The following is a 23,656-nucleotide window of genomic DNA, read 5'->3' as shown; positions in this document are numbered from 1 at the left end:
CAGACCGATAATCACCAAAACTGAATCACTCAGAAACTGTACAGCTAAGCGAGCTGAAATAAGATCTTTAAAGATGGCGCTTGAAAATGCCGATCGCGAGTTCCCCACACTAATAGTGTGCGATTCGCATTATTGCGTCCAGTCTTACAATAATGACATGCAGACATGGATCAAAAACAGTTACAAAGATGAGACTGGTGCCACAATAAAGCATAAAAAGCTCAGGGAACAAGTAGTTCTTTTACAGAAAAAACTACGAAAGACTCACGTGATACATACACAGAGTCATCAACGTGATGGCGTTCACGTTGCAGGGAATTCATTGGCTAACAGAGCCACAATGGCAGCTTTTCAACCGGCTTCCGTAGTCACAAAAAAAGTACTAAAAAACAAATAGACGGTGAAACGCTACTAGCAGTAAAAGCCTCAATGAAAGGCAACTATGCGGTGTTACCTCTAAATTATCCTCTCGGAAATAAATACATAATTGATGCAAACTCCGTTCCTTTTGCTCAAATCCCTGGAGTGGGGGATAGAGTAATTCCAAACACGAACCGGAGGGCTTACTTGATTCAAGAAGCACATATGGGACAGGGTCTGAGGCACCAAGAGATCTTGACATCTGTAATAGAATTACAATCACAATACTGGTGGCCGGGAATGTGCGTGCAAATTTACAACTTTGCAACTAATTGTCAGAACTGCAATAGAGATTGCAGTGGGGAACCGGACGAGACACCAGCCCAGATACCCTTATTAGAAAGCATCAGGCTATCTATACGCAAAAATCCAGAAGGAAAAAGGCGGTCTCATAATTATTAAGACGAAATTCACTTAAGATGTAGACCCCAGCGCTCGGCTGACGCCAGAACTGTTATAAAAGATTTGTGAGTCTTTATCGGCACATATGCGATTGGCATGCTACATTCTGACCAGGGTCCTGCGTTTAGCTCTCGAGCTTACAAAGAGGCCATGACCAGCATGGGCATTGCATTGCGGTACTCTTCTCCCTTCCATCCTGAGGGAAATGCGGTAGTGGAAAGAAAAAACCGTGACATAAAGCAATCTATAACGGCGAGGGTATTAGGTTCGGGTGATGGGTGGGTCAAACATTTAACAAGTGTCCAACGTAGTCTTAACAATCTGCCAAGAAATTCTCTAAAAGGTATCACTCCATACCAACTATTGTTCAGTACTAGAATGAAAATCCAGGACTTAGATTGTCAGACTTCAGTGGTGAAAGAAAAAGCCTTTGATATTAAAAATCATTTGGCTGTTTTACAGGACTTTAATGAAACTAGAAGAAGTCTAAGTAACACAAAGTTAAAGCCAACAGCCACTGAAGAAAAACCACCTGTCCCAGCAAGGCCTGTCTGGATTCCAAAGATTGGGGATCTAGTCAGAGAGAAGAACACGGTGAAGAAGAAATTTGGGCCTTCTTACAGAAAAGCAGTACCTGCCTTAGCTGTCAGCGGAACAAGATCAGTAGTACTACCGCCCCTTGCTGGTAAAAAGGAGAACCGAGTTGTATCCATCGACCTGGTAAAACCACAATCATGTGGCCAATAATAAGTAGTACGCCCAGTGGACTCCCAAGAAATAGCAGAAGACCAAATCTTGCTGCAATCCAAGATGTTCAAACTGAGAGACTAATCACATTTGATAAACCTGCAGTGAATAAAAAAGGACTATGCAACAAAGCCATGGAACTTGTGCCTCTTGAAACCCAAATTGCAACAGTTCGTCAAGAAACACCTGTCTACAACGATGTAGCATCAGACTATGCTAATGAAACAAAGAAAAATGCAAAGACAAATGAAAATCCTGAAGCAATTCCAACAATTGACAGAACTGCATCTGGCTACTTCATCAATTTTGATGACTTTTCTGATGATCCAAGCGAGCATGAAGAAACGCCAGCAACAAAAACTTTCAAAGAAAAAATGACTGAACTTTTTCATCAACTAAAAGAAACACATCTGATTTCACCATGGATTGAATTTTGGATTGTGTTAGTTGTACTTTTCCTCCTACTTTGGCTCATCATGGTTCTATGTTTGGGAAAATGTATTGATGGAAAATATAGTACAATGGACACAGCAAGTCAGAACATCAACTTGGTCCTAAAGCCACACAGATCCTCACACATCGAGAAAAGAGAACTGTCATCAGTGAACATCACAGCCAATCCAATACCCGGTGGGGTAGCATGGGACAAAACGGATTATGAAATCTTTGGCCCGATTGAGCTCCTGAAATATCTACATCAGTTCAAGGTTTCATTAAGTGACTTTGTGACACCAAGTACTTTCTCTGATGATTGGGACTTTGAAAATATTAATAATATGATATCAGATTTAGTAATGTCAGCTAAATTCACAGAACATGATTATTTACAGGGTTCATCAAATTATGAAGAAATGTATTGTTATAATCATTTTGGTCATCACTATGTGCATAAATCTGCTAATCCTAGAAATGTTTTTACTTATAATCAATGGGAACATTGTACAACACCGCCAAAAGGCAGCTCAAAAACATTTTATGAGAAATTCCCATAATTCTCAGGGTTTAACACAACTGATCCAGAAACGTTTTATTTTAAAATGTTAAATAATACAGGAATGAAAACAATGTTGACAAATACTAAATTGATTTATTCTGAAATTATTTTATGATAAAATGTCTACATTTGGTTTTGAATTTTGGAAAAACAACATTGAAACAAAAGCCATCTGGGGTACAAAAGACTGGCAGGTACAAGGTCTAGAAGCATTATTTAGAGCCTGCATGATCCCAGAACAGATAATATTCCTGAATGACACCATTCAGCAAACAACCTGTCTTGGTTTAGCCAAGATAAAAGACTTAAACAAACCGTCTATTCCAAAGCCCACACCTGATAATAATAGCACTATAGATGTGGAGATAGACGTATACCATATTTTACACCAAAACAGAACAAATCCTGATTGGAAAAAATGGTTGATCTGGCCCACAGACACAAATAACTGTCAAGATAGATTCCTGAACAAAATACAGGGGTTAAAACAGAACAGGACAGACCCAAGATATTTCCAGAGACAACGTCCAGGGATAGTTACAACATACAGTGTAGGGAAACTATGCCTCCAATGGCTACAGAAATCCACACTGGCTGAAATTAAGCAACACTTGACTTTACTTAAAGAAGTGCTGACTTACGAGATTTCATAATGGGACCTCGCAAACAGCGTCAAAAACGTTTCATATACGCCGGTATATACGCTGCTACAACGAAGCTTGGAAAGTAACGCAAATTGAAACTGTAGAAAAAATACGAGAAATTGATCGTATTAATTTGGAAAAATCACTTTCTGTAATGGACAATGGGTTAACGACTCTGGCCCCCAGAATATATTCACTGGACAGCATTGTATCCTCTGCTATTGATATAATAGAGCAGGACTTGCTAATGTTACAACATGGACAGTCCCAATTGCGTTCTATTGTTCAGTTAGGCTGGATGTTACAAAACTTGCGTTCAGGCTACGTGCCATGGGGTTTAATCAACACAACGTCATTATTTTCTATCTTTAACCTTACTGATAAACAAATCAGTTTGTCACAAAAAGGAGCAGACTATACGATTCTGAGCATTGAAAAACTTGAGAGATTACCATTGACAATGTCAGAGAGACCTGTCATTGAATGGATAATACACGGAACAATTAAAATTCCGATACCAACTTTCCAGTTTAAGTATTGCCAAAAATATATACCAGCAGGCCTGTATGAAAGGTTGGGTAAAGGATACATCAAATCAACCTGGAATTTACCTTATGCACACAAATGTTATAGTGAAGGGAAAAAGGAGGTATTTCTTAGTGGTAACAATTGTAAAATATCACTAAGCGGTACACTTCTGTGTCAAGGTATTAATTTGCATGGAGCCTGCGAAGGTTCATCAAACAACCTTTCATGTCACCTGCATGGCACTCCTGCAAAACAGATAGAGCCATTTTTCAGACAACTTTCCAACGGCAGCTACGTTCTAATAAGTGACCACAGCTGATGTGGCATGGTGCCAGGAAAAGCGTTACGTCCAGGGTAATTTGCTGTATGCAAGTATTGTATCCAAACAGCAATCCAGACATGGAGGCGGCAATATGGCCTTCTTTGAATATCTCTTCTATTCGAATTGATACTTTAAGCAGAATGAAGTCTATTCTTTTACAGACAATTGTGCCTTTAACCTCGTCCAAAGAGACGTAAGATCTGCAAGTTGCAAGGACAGTGGCAGAGATACATACCCTATTATCAAAAAATTGCCCCGTGCATTTCGTAGAAATGTTAGGTCAAATTTTAAGCATGTCTGATACCAGTGGCATCGCACATGTATTTAAGACAATTTTTTCGGGACTGTTAGCACCCTTTGAAACAGTTCTGGGCATTTTTCTGAATTTTGTGCATTCTTTATTCGGCGGCCTGCCTCTTCTTTTGGGACTCGTAGCAGGAATTTTATTTTTGATCCTTCTGCTCCGATATGGCAAGCCAAGCCACAGACAAAACTCCAGCTACGATGGAAGAAACGATCCTAGCAATACGCTACCGAGACCGAATCACTCGAGTCCTCGGATTAGCCCGGCTAAGAGATCTGAATACAACTTGGTTTCTTTCATTCAGACCAATCTGGCAAGATTGCATCTTACCTGTGCTTCGATGTCTGCTATGCGGAGAAGAATGCGTGTTGGACGTCTGTCTTACACTACCATCAGCAGTACTAATGGATATCGATACTTTGCTCAGTCCGGTAACGACTCATGCAACGTGTTGTCCCCAGCGGCGACCTATTCTGATGACGGCATTCGTTGAGACTTCACCATTACGAGTAGGTGGCGGTGAAGTACGAGATGAAAGCAGCACCACACAGGTACAGCCTTCTGTGAGCATTGCTGATCCAGACATCGATGATAGCAATCATTCTCACATATGCACAATTTCAGCTTTTTCGAACTTGGTCGAACTTTCACCTGATGTTGTAGACCAATTTTTTGCAAGCCTGTCTGATTTGATGTTCTCTCCTAACAACGAGAATAACTTTTAAAACAACAAGCACACAGCGTTCCCTGAACTCTGAATTCGGCCTTCAGTTTTTGATAAACAAAACTACTGAAAACATTTGGAACTATTTTTTCCCCTGAAAGCAAAATTATTTTTTCCACTTCCAAAATATTTACCTTTTTTCTGGCACATGGTACTCTGCTTAAAGTAGAACTATTCTTAGAGAACAGAGCTTCTATTTTTAGAGGCACCAGAGACAATATTTTACCTCAGCCTCTAGCACATGTACAGTATTGTATAAATATGTGATGAAATGGTCTCGACCTTCTTTTCTGTATTAAGAGCCATTTCATAAATGTAGTTTTCGCAATTCATTCAGCCAATATTTATATATGCATTTCCTGAATGATAACACTGCTTGAAAAACATACAGTATAAATACTCATTTTCGTGTAAATACCATACACCATTTCAAATGCAATTTATGTATTTTGGGGTGGGTTGGAAAACACATGCATCATTATATGTTTAGTATTGCTTAGTATTTAGTAATGATGGCCATTAATACGTGGAGTGGGTGTTGTGAATCTATCTAGGACCCTAATTAGATATCCCCGATTCATGCCCTTATGTGGTTATAATAAAACATATCCTTATAAAGGCTAAGGAATCATGTCCATATTTAGTAATAGCCAATTCAGTCCAAATACGGCAAGGCTACTTCCATAACCTCCTAGAAAGTACAACGCGTTCTTTAAACAAACCAAGCCTCCAGCAGCCCGGGAAATCCCCCTGCTTTTGTTTTGATTTGAACAAGAGCTCCTGGAGTCCAGAAAGAACTGTTAGTTCTTAGTGACGTCTTATGTCCAACCTTACGTCAAACCCGGTACCTTCCAGGTATAAATATACCAACTTTGCCTTAAGCAAACACACGGTGGTTTGGAGCAGAGCGGCTATCTACTTGCCTGACGCCCAGCTGATGCGAGTGCCGAAGGAAGCCGAGAGAGAGACACTGTCTTTTCTCCAGCCGAGAAATTCCAGCTCCGGTGTTTCCAGTCACCCTTGCGGGTTGCTGGGAGATCGAGTCCTGAGAGAGAGATACAAGACCTCCTTCATTCTAGAACCAAGGTATGGAGCTGATTCAAACCTTAAGAGAATTCTTGATTCAGATTCTTGGCAAAAACAAACTTAACTTAAGCTGCAACTTACTTACTCCTTCCCACGTATTAGGCTTAGGTCAGGTACACCGGGGTAGGCGTATCTTAGAAGCACCAGTTGAGTACGTTTAGTCAATGATTTTATGTATGTATATATTTTATCTGTTTTAAAGTATCATATGGCTCAGAAACCATATAAATGCTTTTACAGCATTATTTCATAATACTCCTTTTACTATACGCACTTTACTTTATGATAAGTATTGCAATTGTGGCAATTCATTTCTCTTGCATGAGAAAGAAGACTGCTCAATAAATAACACCTTTTATTGAAAACGCCAGTCTCTCTATTTCTCTGCACTCCTGGTGAAATTAAGCATGCATGATTGACTGAGTGAAATAGTTGTCTATTGTTTTCACACGACTCTAGAGATATACTCTTTATTCTGAGGGAGCAAAGTTGTCATGTTTATGCTGTTGTCAGAAACGAATCCCTTCTTGTCTAATCAGGAAAGTTAACTCCTTCCTGAACATTCGAGAAAGTTTCTAGTGACCTCTGAGCTAGCTGGCAAACCTAATTAAGTCTAACATAGTCAGTAGAGACCTAGATGACCTCAGTCCTACGTCTAAACTGCTGTTTATGTTATTCCAACGCGCAGAGCCTATTGGGAATATAGGAACTACACTACACTTGCCTTTGAGTCCATCCGCCAAATTGTTGACAGGGGTGACACTGGAGCGAGGTTGATGCTGGACCTTAGCGCTGCTTTTGACACCATATCCCACAACCTTTTACTTGAACGGTTGTGGTGCTGCAGTGTCTGCCATAAGGTCTTGCAGCGGTTTGCTTCATTTTTACAGAATCGCATCTTTCTGGTTTCATTAAAAGCTGTTAAATCGCAGGTTTCTCTGCTGCAGCAGGAGAAGCCTCAGCGCTCCTCCTTAAGTCCTACTTTATTCAATCTGTACATGCTCCCCTGGCTAATATTATCGAGTGTTACAGGTTCAATATCTTATCGTACACCATTGATACGCAGCTGATTACCACCCTATCACTGAAGGAAGCTAATATGTTGGTTCTGCTTAGGACCTGTTTGTCGGAGGTGGCCCAGTGGATGGACCTCAATTGCCTAAAACATAATGCCGGGAAAACAGAGGTCCTTGTCATAGGTAAGCAACCTTCGATTTAGTCTTCTGCCTGGTGGCCAGACTACCTTAGGCCTTTACCCTTCCCTAAGCCGAAAGTCAAGAATCTAGGCGTCTGGTTTGATTCCGCGCTCTCTTTTGAGAGTCATATTACGGCCTTATCAGGTAAGTGTTTCAGGATCTTGAAAGTTCTCAAAAAGATCCTTTACTTTCTTCCTGAAGCTGCAAGGAAGACTGTAGTCCAGGATCTGGTCATACCCAGGCTGTACTATTATAATGCTTTGTACTTGGGAGTCTTACAGCCTCGGCTGATACGAATTTTGCGCTTGCAGAATGTGGCAGCCTGGCTGCTGCTGAATTTTCCTAGACAGTCCACTATGGGCTCTGCACTCTCCAGACTGCACTGGCTACCCTTGAAGAAAAGGTTCTCTTTCAAAGCCATGTGCTACTGTCATAGGATCCTTAAGGATAAGTATCCCTTGTTACTGGCTTCCCTTCTTCAAGCTCTATTGTCCCATAGGAACTTAAGATCTGCTGGGGCCTTGTTGGCATGTATCCTCATTGTAAAGAGAGCATGTCCTGGGGGCTGCTGTCAGTGCTTTATTAATAAAAGTATAAGTACCACAGCACTCGTCAGGATGCAACTGCAGCTTGCACCACCCAGTGCCCCTGCCAGTGCTGCCAAATTACAGTATCAACAAAACTACTAATGATCACACTTCTACAAGTGAGATGATTCATACTATTCCAGCCCCGCCAAAGCTATAAGAATGGCTTGGGTGGTAGCTATCAGTCAATTCTAATGTATATTCTATTGATAAACAACTCTTGTGATGCGTATCTCTAAATTAGACAAATAGCGCCACCATGTGGCAGAATGTCACAAGTGCCAGTGTTGACAATTTAGTGCTGGTGCTGAGCGCCTGAAACCACCAGTTCAAATAAAGCACTGGCTGCTCCTTTAGTTTCTTAGCAGCTAACCTGTGGAACTCCCTTCCTCTTCAACTTAGACAGGAAAAAAACTGAACTGTCTTTCCAAAAAAATATAAAAATCGGGCTGTTCATGTTGACTTAAATTGTGTTGTCACACTAGTATACTAGTGTGTTCTGACCCTTGGGAACGAGACCCTAGCACTGGGACACATCAATGGAAGTAACTACGTTCTCTATAAATTATATTATTATTATTAATATTATTATTATTATTATTATATTTATTAGTTGACCCTGAAAGAGAGGAGAAGGGAAATAAGAGAGATGGCCTGGAAGGACCTACAAGCAGCCTCAGAACTTAGGGACTCCAAGGCTTTCTGGGAAGTTTAAATCCGCCTTTTTTCTCTGAAGAAAAGCATCACGAAATAGATTGTCACATTCCCTCAGAAGATTGGATATCCCACTTTTCAAGGACTTTTGACAAAGAAACTTTTAACTCACTACCCTTAGAAGTATCCAATATTGTTTTGGGATAGTGCACATCTTTTTAGCCAACTCAACTCTTGTAGGCGATTTAGCCCTGGCTGTTATAAAGAGCCCCCTGGTAAGGCCTGATGGGGTCCCTATGGATGTTCTTAGACAGAATCCAGCATTTTGAGACCATTCACTTACAAATGTGTTTCGAGACAGAATAAGCTATTAATACTCGTTCCTGGAGGAAATCTACCATTGTCCCAGTCTTCAAAAAGGTCGATAGAAGCCAACCGACATGCTACCGCCCTATCTCCCTTTTGGATTCCTCTATTAAGATTTTGGGAATGGTGACCCTCCAAAAATTGGAAGATTGGGTGGGGGTAAAAAAAATGTTCAAAAAATGTTCTCAAAAGTACAGTACTGTATCTGCCCAGGTGCGGGCACAGTTGAACAATCCCTGAACTTGCTCCTACTAACCGGGAAGTATGTCATAGCTAGGAGAGCTTCTTTACTCCTGGTATTTATGGAGCTCTCCAGTGCTTTCGATCTAATGAATAGGGACAAGCTATGGAATATGAAGAGTGAGGCAGAGCTTGATAATCCCCTGATAGAATTCCTCAAACGCCTTCACTGCGGTATTATAGCACAAGTCCAATACGGCTATGATGGAGAATGCACTCCCATTTTTAAGTCTAGCCAGGGGTTCAGACCTGGCTGTATACTAGCCCCTTTTTGATTTCTAGACTATACTAATTCCCTTGATCGAGTGCTGATGGCTAGGGAGAGGGATTCTTCCATGGTGGGTATATGTCCTATATCCCTTCTACATTATGCAGATTATGTGGTGCTAATTTTCCACACCACTAATGGGCCACAATTATTACTTGATTCCTTTAATGAATTTATGGGGAACTCAAATTAAATATTAACCATCAGAAATCGTACATCATGATTTGCTGGTCATAGAAAACACATTCACGCAGGTTTAATATAAGTGAGACCCCCATTACAAAGGTCCAGCATTTTAATTTTCTTGGTATTATGTTGGACACTAACCTAAAGTGGTACAAGCGTTTAACTCAGAGGGTTCACAGAGGACGCTGTTTTTAAATTTGCCAGGAACTTGGCCATAAGCCTACTATATAACTAAATTCACTGTATAAAGCTAAATGTCTTTCATTGGGTACATATGAGTCAAGTGTCTGGAATTATATTAGAATGTTTGAAAACCATTGAAAATAAGTTCTTAAGCAGGCTGTTAGCGCTCCCCTAAAGCACTGCAACCTTCATAGCGCAAACAGAAGTTGGCCTTCCTTATATGGATGGCATAATAAAGATTGAGCCGCTCCTATTATGGCTGAAGATGAGGCAATCCCCTCAGACCAAATTTTTCATACAAATCTTGGAAGATTGTGTGAAACTAGATCCTACGGATTCCATTCCTTGTTTGATTTACATCAAAAGAACCTTTACAGAGCTTGGAGTTCCTAATTTTTTGTATTTTTCAATTGAAATTGATATCTATTCCAGGGCTATGGTAAAACCCCTTTTTTACAGCCATAGAACATATATCAGAACTGCCAAGACTCAAGCAATGGACTCTGTCCGCCGCTACATAGAGATCATGTCCACTGTAGAGATTAAACCTTATTTACTATGGATATTTAACCCAGAACACAGATTCTATTTAACTCATTTTAGATTTTGCACAGTCCACTTTCTGGTAGCCTTCCCCCAGCAGGGCACAGGGGTTTCTACCTTGCCCTGCTGCCGCTGCGGTAATACGACCCAGCAATCTCTTATCCATTTTAGGTTTTTGGTGTGGTTATTATTCTACACCTAGAGCTCAGTTTTTATGCATCCTATTGCATACAAATAACCTTAGATCCTTTAGGTTGGGTCTCCAATTGTTGCAGCGTGTGGACTTACAGCCTATATGCCACGCAGTCATCAGTTACGTTCGGCAAGCATTGAGGATAATGAGAGTTATGAAAATTCTGGCTGCCTCAGCTTTTTGGTTTTAATGTAGGTTTTTATGGTTGTATGTTTTATGGAGATTTTAAGTTCAGTATTTATTGATTCTGTGGATTGTTATGTATGAACTGACTGTACATTTTATCATCCTGTTCTGTAATTGTATTTAAATGCTCTACTTGTGTGAAAACCGGATCACTGACATAATATCGACGACACAAATATCGAGATACACAAATATCGAGTAAAAAATATCGATTGACAAAATATCGACTCCCTATCTTCAAACAGGTAAGTACCAAAATATCGACTCCAAAATATCGACTTACAAAAATATAGATTGTCAAAATATCGATTTTTTTAAATGTCTTAAAATTAAGTTAAAACTAATATAGTAATAAATATATTTAATATAAACTTAGAAATAATTAATAAAAAAATGTAATTTTAATAAATAATTTATATAATTAAAAAAATTATATCACCAAAAATTACACACACATATATATATATATATATATATATATATATATATGCAAAAAAGAAGGAGAGAACTCTGGGTAGGTCTCAGTTTAGGTGGAAAGCAGCTCCTTTTAGAGCACTCTCAACACCAGCGACACTCTAGATCTGCTCACCTCAAATGTCTGTTTTTCTATCAAAGTTTTTAAGCATAGGATTAGACAGTGCTATCCATGCCGAGATAGAAAATGACAAAGTCTTTCGCCATTTAAACAGCAAAGTCTTTAAGCATATGACTAGTACAGTGCAGTCCTTGCCGAGCTGTCAAATAACAAAAGCCATTTATCACTCCAGGCACAATATTACAGCTTTGAATTGGTAAAATACCAACTCAAGCCAACCTGAAATGATTAAAAGCAACCCCTGACACAGTGTTGCTTTTAATCATTTCAGGTTGGCTTGAGTTGGTATTTTACCAATTCAAAGCTTAAATGGCGAAAGACTTTGTCATTTTCTATCTCGGCATGGATAGCACTGTCTAATCCTATGCTTAAAAACTTTGATAGAAAAACAGACATTTGAGGTGAGCAGATCTAGAGTGTCGCTGGTGTTGAGAGTGCTCTAAAAGGAGCTGCTTTCCACCTAAACTGAGACCTACCCAGAGTTCTCTCCTTCTTTTTTGCATAATTTATGCGTCACTCTATGCCTGAAAGGGTTTTGTTTTGACTTAATACTGGGTGCTCCCTTGTGTCTGGACAAAGCTATACCTCTTTGAAGAGCTCTAATTAGAGCGAAACACTGTGTCAGGGGTTGCTTTTAATCATTTCAGGTTGGCTTGAGTTGGTATTTTACCAATTCAAAGCTGTAATATTGTGCCTGGAGTGATAAATGGCTTTTGTTATTTGACAGCTCGGCAAGGACTGCACTGTACTAGTCATATGCTTAAAGACTTTGCTGTTTAAATGGCGAAAGACTTTGTCATTTTCTATCTCGGCATGGATAGCACTGTCTAATCCTATGCTTAAAAACTTTGATAGAAAAACAGACATTTGAGGTGAGCAGATCTAGAGTGTCGCTGGTGTTGAGAGTGCTCTAAAAGGAGCTGCTTTCCACCTAAACTGAGACCTACCCAGAGTTCTCTCCTTCTTTTTTGCATAATTTATGCGTCACTCTATGCCTGAAAGGGTTTTGTTTTGACTTAATACTGGGTGCTCCCTTGTGTCTGGACAAAGCTATACCTCTTTGAAGAGCTCTAATTAGAGCGAAACACTGTGTCAGGGGTTGCTTTTAATCATTTCAGGTTGGCTTGAGTTGGTATTTTACCAATTCAAAGCTGTAATATTGTGCCTGGAGTGATAAATGGCTTTTGTTATTTGACAGCTCGGCAAGGACTGCACTGTACTAGTCATATGCTTAAAGACTTTGCTGTTTAAATGGCGAAAGACTTTGTCATTTTCTATCTCGGCATGGATAGCACTGTCTAATCCTATGCTTAAAAACTTTGATAGAAAAACAGACATTTGAGGTGAGCAGATCTAGAGTGTCGCTGGTGTTGAGAGTGCTCTAAAAGGAGCTGCTTTCCACCTAAACTGAGACCTACCCAGAGTTCTCTCCTTCTTTTTTGCATAATTTATGCGTCACTCTATGCCTGAAAGGGTTTTGTTTTGATATATATATATATATATATATATATATATATATATATATAAACATATTATTAAATAAACATATATAACATTTTAGAAAATGTTTAAAATTTATTGTTACAACTATAGTGAGTTCAACATTAGCAAAAGTGTTGGATAGCGTAGAGGTCAAATTTACTACTCCCACTCCAGTGGGTGCAACAGTAGGGAAAGCGCTGGATAGCGTAGAGGTTAAAATTACTATTCCCACTCCAGGGATGTATGACGTTACAACGCGTACTTTTACAACGCCTACCATTACAACAAAACTTTTACAACGCAAAAACTTTTACAACGCATACATTTACAACGCAAGATTTTACAACGCATATACCTTTACAACGCATACCATTACAACGTAAGTATTGGTAAGTATATAATAATTTTTTGAATATAAATTAATAAAAAATATTATAATATAATTTAATATAATTTATTAAATAAATTTAATTTAAATGTAATTTTACTTTATTTTTACAAAGTACCCCTGTACCCCAAAAACCCAAAACTGACCCTGAACCCTAAAAATACCCCTTTACCCATAAACTGAAAACTGACCCTGAACACTAAAAATACCCCTTTACCCGAAAACTGACCCTGAACCCTAAAAATACCCCTTTACCCCAAAAACTGAAAACTGACCCTGAACCCTAAAAATACCCCTTTACCCAAAAACTGAAAACTGACCCTGAACCCTAAAAATACCCCTTTACCCCAAAAACTGAAAACTAACCCTGAACCCTAAAAATACCCCTTTACCCCAAAAACTGAAAACTGACCCTGAACCCTAAAAATACCCCTTTACCCCAAAAACTGAAAACTGACCCTGAACCCTAAAAATACCCCTTTACCCAAAAACTGAAAACTGACCCTGAACCCTTAAAATACCCCTTTACCCCAAAACTGAAAACTGACCCAATACCCCTTTACCCCAAAAACTGAAAACTGACCCTGAACCCTAAAAATACCCCTTTACCCAAAAACTGAAAACTGACCCTGAACCCTAAAAATACCCCTTTACCCAAAAACTGAAAACTGACCCTGAACCCTAAAAATACCCCTTTACCCAAAAACTGAAAACTGACCCTGAACCCTAAAAATACCCCTTTACCTAAAAACTGAAAACTGACCCTGATCCCTAAAAATACCGCTTTACCCCAAAAACTGAAAACTGACCCTGAACCCTAAAAATACCCCTTTACCCCAAAAACTGAAAACTGACCCTGAACCCTAAAAATACCCCTTTACCCAAAAACTGAAAACTGACCCTGAACCCTAAAAATACCCCTTTACCCAAAAACTGAAAACTGACCCAGAACCCTAAAAATACCCCTTTACCCAAAAACTGAAAACTGACCCTGAACCCTAAAAATACCCCTTTACCCAAAAACTGAAAACTGACCCTGAACCCTAAAAATACCCCTTTACCCAAAATCCCAAACATATAACCTTTTCAAAATAATTATATACTTACTAATACTTACATTGTAATAGTATGCGTTGTAACGGTATCTGCGTTGTAAAAACATGCTTTGTAAATGTATGCGTTGTAAAAGTTTTTGCAATTTAAAAGTTTTGTTGTAATGGTAGTGCATAGTAAAAGTAGCGTTGTAAACGTTGCATACCCACTCCAGTGGGTGCAACAGTAGGGAAAGTGTTGGATAGCGTAGGGGTTAAAATTACTATTCCAACTTCAGAGAGTGCAATAGTAGGGAAAGTAAATACTTCACAAATATATATAAATAACATAAATAGTAATACCAATTACAAATAATTAAAATATTAAAAAAGTGTATACAAATATTAAATATTTATTTATAAATACAAAATAAAATTATTTAATTATAAAAATTGCCTTCTCATACTAATTAATTACCTATTAACAATAAATTAATTTACAATTTAAAAATTAATAAATTATTTTTCAATTACCAATTATATTTTAATTAATTACCAATTAATAATTAATTAACAATTAATTCTAAATAAATATCAATAAATAAATTAACATATTTAATAAATTATAATTAAATTACTTCCCACCCTATTCCCCTATAAACACACAACCCGCTACAGAAAATAAATTACTAAAATTAAAATATTTATCAATTAATCAATTATAATTAATTACCAATTATATTTTAATTAATTACCAATTAATAATTAATTAACAATTAATTCTAAATAAATATCAATAAATAAATTAACATATTTAATTAATTATAATTAAATTACTTCCCACCCTATTCCCCTATAAACCCACAACCCGCTACAGAAAATAAATTACTAAAATTAAAATATATATCAATTAATCAATTATAATTAATTACCAATTATATTTTAATTAATTACCAATTAATAATTAATTAACAATTAATTCTAAATAAATATCAATACATAAATTAACATATTTAATTAATTATAATTAAATTACTTCCCACCCTATTCCCCTATAAACCCACAACCCGCTACAGAAAATAAATTACTAAAATTAAAATATTTATCAATTAATCAATTATAATTAATTGCCAATTATATTTTAATTAATTACCAATTAATAATTAATTAACAATTAATTCTAAATAGATATTAATAAATAAATTAACATATTTAATTAATTAGAATTAAAGTACTTCCCACCCTATTCCCCTATAAACCCACAACCCGCTACAGACTTATATTACACAAAAAATAAAAATTATTATTAACTTACCTTAAATTCGATATTTTTGTTGTCTATATTATGTCTAGTCGATATTATGTCCATTCTATATTTTTGATTCGATATTATGTCCATTCTATTCGATATTAATTTTCTCTAGTCGATATTTTTGTTGTCTATATTATGTCTAGTCGATATTATGTCCATTCTATATTTTTTACTCGATATTCTGTCCAGTCGAAATAAAAGACTCGATATTATGACTGTACACCGTGAAAACCTTCTAGGCAGAGGAGATAACACTCCACGTATTTTTTGTACACTATTGATAATGATGTGTTTTTATCTTTTTATGGCCATGTTGCTGAATAAAAGTATTTTGACTGACTGGGCACAATTTAGCAGGTTCTATAGGTAGGTTGGTTGCATGAAATAATAGGCACTCTCAGGGCTATGGATTCAATAAGAGCAAATGATCCGGTTTGTTGTCGTGCCAGTATAAGAGTCCATTGTCAGGCTTTGGGGATGGCTGCAACTTTGGTGAGGACTGGTTCAAAGTAGATGATAATTCAACTCTTTCAGTAGTTGTGATTTTTAAACTAGCCATGCCATCACAGTAGGGAGAAGGGATTTTATCGCAAGACTACCAGTCAGCTACCTGGCTGGAGGAATCAATTGTGGCCAAAGTTGACTACGCGAGCTACGCGTAGCACTACGCGAACTGCGTAGTAGCCTGTTCGCACTGTGCAAGATGCCGTTTTCAATGATTGCACAGTGCGGACAAGCATCCGGCACTGTGCAATCATTGAAAACGGCATCTTGCACAGTGCAAGCTATAGTTTTCTGCCGCTCAAGTAGATTTTTACTTGAGCGGCAACTTTCTCAACGCGGACTGGTAGTTTCTCATTGCGAACGGTCGCGAGCATACACGACCACTCGCAATGAGAAACCTGACTTCCCCGCGTTGAGAATCTCACGGGAAGGTTTATTTTCCACGCTCACGTTCGCCAACTTGATGTTGCTGATCGCAAACGAGGAAAAAGTCTTGGCGGGATGTAATTTTGCTTGCTCGCGGTCGCCAACTTGACGTTGAGGACCGCGAGCAAGCAAAAAATGACCGCTACGCTACGCGTGTTTGCACTGTGCTACGTACAATTCGCGTAGTGCGAAGTAGCAGAAACTTCGCAAACTACGCGGGCGTAGCGTAGTGCTTTGCCCAGCGTTAGACACGATCGAATCATTGAAGTCTGTCCTTGATAAAAGATGATCTTGTACCACCCAAAAAATGTTTGTACTTCGAATCATTGGTTTAATAGCTCATGAGTAAGTAAATCTAATGTTTTGGTAGAATGTGTTAGATATCATTCTATTCCCTTACAGCCAATGTCTTCATTCACGGTGGGAGCTCCATTGAACTCCCAGCTCCCAGTGAGTTAACTGTGGTAGAGGGAGAGAACATCCTTTCCACAAAATCTCATATCTGTTGAGTATTATATTGTTGATTAGTAATTAGGAGAGGTAGAAAAAATTGCACTCTTGATTCTGAAGCCTAGAACGTATATTGTTTAGATTTTTATCACCTGCCTCACTCAGAAAATCAACCTTTTCGGTGCATTTATGTGTGCAATTATGACCCCCGCTGTCAGCTCTCGACTGTTAGTGGCATGGAACAGAGACAGATTGTTGTAGTAGTTCCTGAGAAAAGAAGGCTGAGTTTCAACAACAGTCGCTCCTGTATTTGCTTATTGTCTGGCCAGTACTATTACAATGTGCTTTTTACTACCCATCTTGCACAGGTTCCTATGACAGCAGTTTAAGACTGTATACGAAACATGCAGTTTTCAGCTACAGCTGTTCCTTTTCCTACTTACAATTTGCCTTTCATTTTGTCTCTTCTTCACTTAATTATTGTTTATTCAGGTTTTACGACGGAACCGCTCTTTGTTGTGGCTTGACCTGTCCCACAATCGGATCAAAGACGAGGGAGCAGCGAAGCTTGCAGAGGTCTGTGCTAAGAAATATTTTGTGTATTTTAACTTTTGTTTTCCTCCTAATCACTCTTCTTTGGTCCTTACCTTGGTAAGCGTCACCTCCCAGATGTGGTACTGCTGCAGGAGACCCACCTGATGGAAAATACGTGCCATGCGTTAAATAGATGGGGGTATTCCCTGGTGCTCCACGCTGGTTTTACCTCAGGGTCCCGGGGGGTGGGAATTCTTATTCGCCGCAGATCACCCCTTGTCATTGACCAGACAGAATCTGACCCATTGGGGCGTTTTGCAGCTGTTTCGGGGAAATGGGAGAGGCGCAGGCTCAACCTGGTAACGACTTATATCCCACCGGGTCTCCAAACTCATTCCTATCAAGACTTGGGTAGGCTTCTCCTTTCCCTCCCAGAGGGGCAACTCCTAGTGGGCGGAGTCTTTAATGCTGTAGTCTCGGGGAACATCGATAGACACCCACCTAGGGCCATGCCGACGGGCAAATGTGGTTAGCTGACTTTTTGGAGGCGTTCAGGCTTTTTGATCTCTGGCGCCTGCGACACCCGACGCACAAACAATATACTTTCTTTTCCTGCCCGCACCGCTCCTTTTCACAGATAGATTACATCCTTGCACCCATGCACCAGGACACCACCATTCAAGAAGACACGCACCTCATAAGGGGTATTTCGGACCACTCACCACTGTGGGCCCACCTTACAATCGGCGATCGCCAGGAGGGGTGCATCGCGCCAATCAATGCCTGGTATCTTCACAGCGATGAGATTAGGAAGAAACCAACACTTTCCATCTACCAGTACTTTGAGAGTAATGACGGCACCGTATAGTCTTCAGTGGTATCATGGGAAGCCTTCAAGACCGTGCTCAGGGGAGAGGCCATTTCTGCGATTGCTGGCCATCGCAAAGAACAGGAGGCGCAGATTAGGGCTGTGAAAAGTGACCTTCTTGCCCTAGAAAATGCAGCGCAGGCTGATGGGACATCAGAAACTGCACATCGGATGCAACTTTAAGCAGCCGAATACAAAGCCCTAGCTACTGACGCTGCTAAAACTCTCGCAAGAGACAGGGAGGGCAGACTATATGACCAAGGCGACAAAGCAGGCAAGCTCATTGCCTGGTTAGATAAAAAGCGGCAGGCGCAGAGCAGGGCCGGTCCTAGCCATGGGCGGTATGGGCAGCTGCCCAGGGCCTCGCGCTCAGGGGGGCCCCGCCACCGGCCCCGCAGTTGCGGGAATAAACGGCGCTAGACTCGGGCTGGAAGCAGTGCACTCGATGGGAAATCCCCTTTCGAAGCTCTGAAATCTGTTACACTCGCGGCGCTGTTTACTGACAGGGTCACGTGGAAGCAAGAAATCTGCTTGAAAGGAATACTGCTGCTTGCCCTCAGTTTATCACTGTATATATAGAATGTTCGGCGGTGAAAGGGAGAGGATGTGGCTTAACGGCCAGAGCGGCCGATTTTGGAGCTGGAGAACCAGGTATCAATCGAATCTCGGGCGTCCGCTCAACATCCTGTGACTCTGGGCAAATCGATTTATCTCCCCGTGTCTCCCCCAAAAATATGACGGCCTCCTTGGGTAACAACTGGTGCTCATGTAAAGCGCTCCAGTATCTTTGGGCCAAGGTCGCGCTATATAAAACTCCCCAAAAAAAGTATCCAACATGAAATGACAGCGTGTACTGTACCTCCCTTTGGTGTGAAGTGCCAAATATGGCCCTTGTGCAAGCAGAGGGTCGCCTTTCACTAAAGTGCACTGGCCACCCGTAAACAGAAGTAAAACGCACGTGAAGACTTTCTACCGAATGGCTGTTGTCCAATATGCTAATGATTATCAGCGTCAACGATGCATTTCGCCCGTGAAACCAGGTACATTGGCAGCAGTCTGAATCTTATGCAGTCGTCACAATATATTTTCTCCGGAGACAAAATGATGATGGGGAAAAGCGCTGCGCAGTGAGCACAGCACAGTGCATTCTTCCGTCCAATAATATCGAGTGTGTGTGTGTTTATTTTGCAGTTACCAGCCAGGCCTCGTTCTCCACACTCTGTTGCAAGTACGGTACAATCGGCATTTCTGTGGTGTCTGCTGGCTGCAAAGAAAGTGCGAGAGGAGACTTCTAAGAGCTCTGTATTCATTCTGCCAGCCATTATTCATTAGGCATCACTGCCCCCTGGGCCCCCTCTTCTCTTACTTCACCTAGGGTCTCTGCGTGACTGCGTCTCATCTTTGAGCAGAGCCTGCTGCTAGCTACTTTTAAGTCAGCACCTCCTGCACAATACAGGGAACAACACTGTCTGCGCACGCACGCAAAGACGTCTGCACGCACCACCTAGCTTGGTTGGTGGTGGTGGTGCGTGCCCTGTGGTGGTGACGTGACGCCGGCGTCGCCGGCCTTGAATCTTCCTCATGCAGGTGACAGGTGGTCCCAGGGCCGTCAATCTGGTAGCGCGCGAAAGCGCTACCAATGACGGCCCTAGACATGATTTTATGGCCTGCCCCCGCTCAGTGTGACGCACTCAGCATGCGCACACGCCATACGTGACCTAGCACTGGCAGTCAGTCACTTACTAACTCGGATCGGGCGGCGGGCCGCGTGGGCAGGGCAGGGCTGCAGGCAGGAGTCGGACGACGTCGTCGCTTGAGTCCGTGTGTTGAGTCAGACTGTCTACGTTAAGGTAAGAGACCTGCTTGCTTCAGTTCAATCCATCGTATTATATATTAGTATACACTTAACTTAAGTTAAAATGTCTGAAGATCGATCGATGCTGAGAAGAACAATGTGTAATTTAATCTCCGGCATGCATCGAACAGCTCTGACGGGCTGTGGATTTATGGGGCACCAGGCCTTTCCTCCTTTGATGCTAGCTAGTTCCTAAATCAAAATCGTACAATATAGTCTGCTGGCTTTATCAACCCTTTTGGAGCTTTGCATTCTACTTTCTCACGTTTACTGAAAATCGGCAAATGCCTAGTCTAAGGCCTAAACACCAGCTATATCATTTGTAATAATGTCTAAGGCATGAGAAAGTTGGCATTAGACTAAAGAGTACAAATCTTCTGTATAGTGAGACAAGACAAATTCTACAAAGGAATGACCTGCCAACTGACATATGTAAGGCTACACCTTACTCCACTGTTTTACAAAAGTATCTGATTTTTGTCCATTAGCTCAAAATGGAGGAAGGCAATTTTACATTATTCATCATTGAGAGTCATGGGCCGTCAGCTACAACAATCCAAGGAGGACTAGAATCAACTGATACTATAATGGTTTGCTTTACAAAGCAAACATCGATGCAATTAGAACTCATTAAGGTGACATGAAGCACTATTTTTAGCACTAATTATATGAATATCGGTCGCATAGCCGGAAGGTGCCATAATAGCCAGGGAATGTGACATGAAATATAGCATATAGCCACGGAAGGTGACATGAAGCAATATTTTTAGCCCTAATTATATGAATATCCTAATTATATGAATATATCATAGCCGGAAGATGACATAATAGCCACGGAAGGTGACATGGTTAAATCAATTTCTGCAAGGATTAAAACAAAATAAAAACAGATGAGAGGGTACATCAATAGAACTGCTGTGATATACAAAAATTATAGGTTTGAATGACAGGCCTTTTCCAGGAAAGTAACTATAGGTTGGTACACATTCATGCAGATCCCAGCAGAGCTGAACATTCCACTGTTTCTGTACTAGGGAGCACCAGAAATAAAGTCCATTTAGGTATTGTAAAGATCAGTGAAGTTTCCCCCTTCTTTTTCCTTTCGCCAGGCACTACATGTCCAACTAATCATTCAAGGAGACGGCAAGTGTTACACTCATGGATATTTGCTCACCTGTTTTCCATTCCCTCTACTTTTGTCCATGTTACTCATATCCACATTAGTTTGCTTCACTGATGCCAAATAACTAAGATCAAAAGTCCTGCAAAGTCACTTTCTGTGATGTCACTTGGAGGGGCCTCACATCTTCCCTTTCGCCCGGGGCCTCAGAAGGCCTAGGACCGGCACTGGCACAGAGAGTGGTAGCCGAGCTCAGGGCGGAATCGGGAGCCGTCATCACGGAACCCCGAGAGATTGTAAGGGAGTTTGCGAGACACTACCACCAGGTTTACAGCAGGTGGTCGGACCAGCCGGAGGAGGATTCGGTGGACCTACTAACTGACATCAGGTGACCCGCCCTATCGGCCGCTGAAAGGGAAGTTTTGGAAGCGCCACTTACTGTTGAAACGTTGTGTGGAGCCATTCGAGACCTTAGGCCGGGGAAGGCCCTCGGGCCCAATGGCCTCCCGATCGAGCTTTACAAGCTCAAACCCGACGGCCTTAGCCCATACCTGAAACGTATGTTTGAGGAAAGTAGGGAAAGGGGTGTTTTGCCACGAGACCAGCGCATAGCCACAATTGTGGCCATCCCTAAGGAGGGAAAACCGAAAGACCAGTGTGCCATGCAGAGCCCAAAATCCTCGCCAAGGTCCTTGCAAACAGGCTTAAGCCAGTTCTAAATACACTGGTCCACCCGGACCAATCGGGCTTTATGCCCCATCCAACACGGCACTCAACTTGTGCCGTCTACATGGGGTCCTGGTACGCTGTCACACGCTCCAGAGGGACGCAGTTGTGGTGTCACTGGATGCCGCAATGGCGTTTGATACTCTGGAATGGCCTTATATGATGGCTGTCCTCCAGAAGCTGGGCTTCAGTCCAAGCTTCATCGGATGGGTGCGTCTTCTTTATTCCGAGCCTCTGGCCCAGGTCACGGTAAACAACAAGACCTCCGAGGTTTTTACCCGAGGGAGAGGGACACGACAGGGGTGACCCTCTCACCTCTGCTTTTCGCCCTTGCTCTGGAACCACTCGCTGCCTGAATCAGACAGGATCCCTCTCTGAAAGGGCTCCAATGGGCTGATGGATGGGAGGATAAGATTTCGCTTTACGCGGACGACATCCTCCAATGCCTAGCAAAGCCTCGAACGTCCCTCATTGTAGCCCTGGACATTTTCGTCAGTTTCGGACGGAACTCCGGGTACAGCATCAATTGGGGCAATTCCCTCCTTTATGTTCTTCACGGAGCCCCTCCGGTTGTCCCACGTAACTGCCCGATTGAGGTGGCCACAGAGGGGTTCATGTATTTAGGAATCTTCATTTCCAAAGAGAAAACCACCAGGTATGAGAAAAATCTGTTGCCGCCTTTGCATCGGCTTAAAAGAGACTCCGCAACTTGGCAGAAGCTCCCGCTGTCCCTACTGGGCCGGGCAGCACTCTTTCAAAATGATGGCGCTACCACGATTCCTTTATGCTCTGCAAAACTGCCCGGACTTAGTCCCGCAGTCATACTTTGCGACCATTGAAGCTGCACAGAGAGAACTTTTGTGGACTGGAATTCCCCGCATATCATTGGAGAAGCTCACACGAGGGTGGTTCGATGGGGGCATAGCGCTCCTAGACATCCGAAAATACTACTGGGCTGCGCATCTATCGGCCATAAACCAGGGTACCTATTGCGATGGCAACGACCCGGGGTATGGCATGGATCGATGGCTCCTTCCGGGCGGTAACTTTGAGGCCGCACTATATTCTCGACCAGGCAGGTACTCGCTCACTGGGCCCACGAAACATTCGGTCCAACTATGGCACATAGCACAGCGAAAACTGGGGTGGGCTAACACACTAACAATGGCCACCCCGCTATGGGTCTCAGAAAAATTGGGCACTTTGGGCCGCACCAAGGGGTTCCTCAATTGGGACCTAATAGGGATTTCCCACATCAAGGATTTCTGGGGTCCAGACGGGGTGGTGCCTTTTGCTTCGCTCCAACGCACATATGACCTGGCGAAGACGGAATACTTTCGATACCTCCAGGTTAAACACTCCCTCCAGACTAACATCCCTTCAGGGACTCAGCCCCCAGAATCCTCCCCCCTGGAGGATAGGTTGCTAGATGGACACCTCCCAGAGCGCGTCATTTCCCTCATATACAAAAAGCTTATCAATCACTCCTTAGATCCACTGGCGTCTCTCAAAGGGAAGTGGGAGGCAGATGGGCTCGAAATAGACGAAGAGGAGTGGAGGGAGGCGCTGGCATCCCCCAGGGAGATAGCTAT

The 23,656-nt window shown here is 41.4% G+C and overlaps 1 protein-coding gene across 6 annotated transcripts in view; it reads left to right on the top strand.

The window, feature by feature from the left end:
• Positions 1 to 23,656, top strand: part of LRRC71 (leucine rich repeat containing 71) — a 566,767-nt gene that overhangs the window by 309,005 nt on the left and 234,106 nt on the right. For all 6 annotated transcript variants that reach the window (XM_078669037.1, XM_078669036.1, XM_078669039.1 and 3 more), the window contains one exon: positions 17,454 to 17,537. In XM_078669037.1, the coding sequence (XP_078525163.1) occupies positions 17,454 to 17,537 (84 nt within the window). The remainder of the gene's footprint in view (positions 1 to 17,453; positions 17,538 to 23,656) is intronic.

This window comes from Lissotriton helveticus, chromosome 12 (assembly GCF_964261635.1).
Source record: "Lissotriton helveticus chromosome 12, aLisHel1.1, whole genome shotgun sequence".
NCBI lineage: Eukaryota > Metazoa > Chordata > Amphibia > Caudata > Salamandridae > Lissotriton > Lissotriton helveticus.
This window is presented reverse-complemented; position numbering and strand designations above follow the sequence as displayed.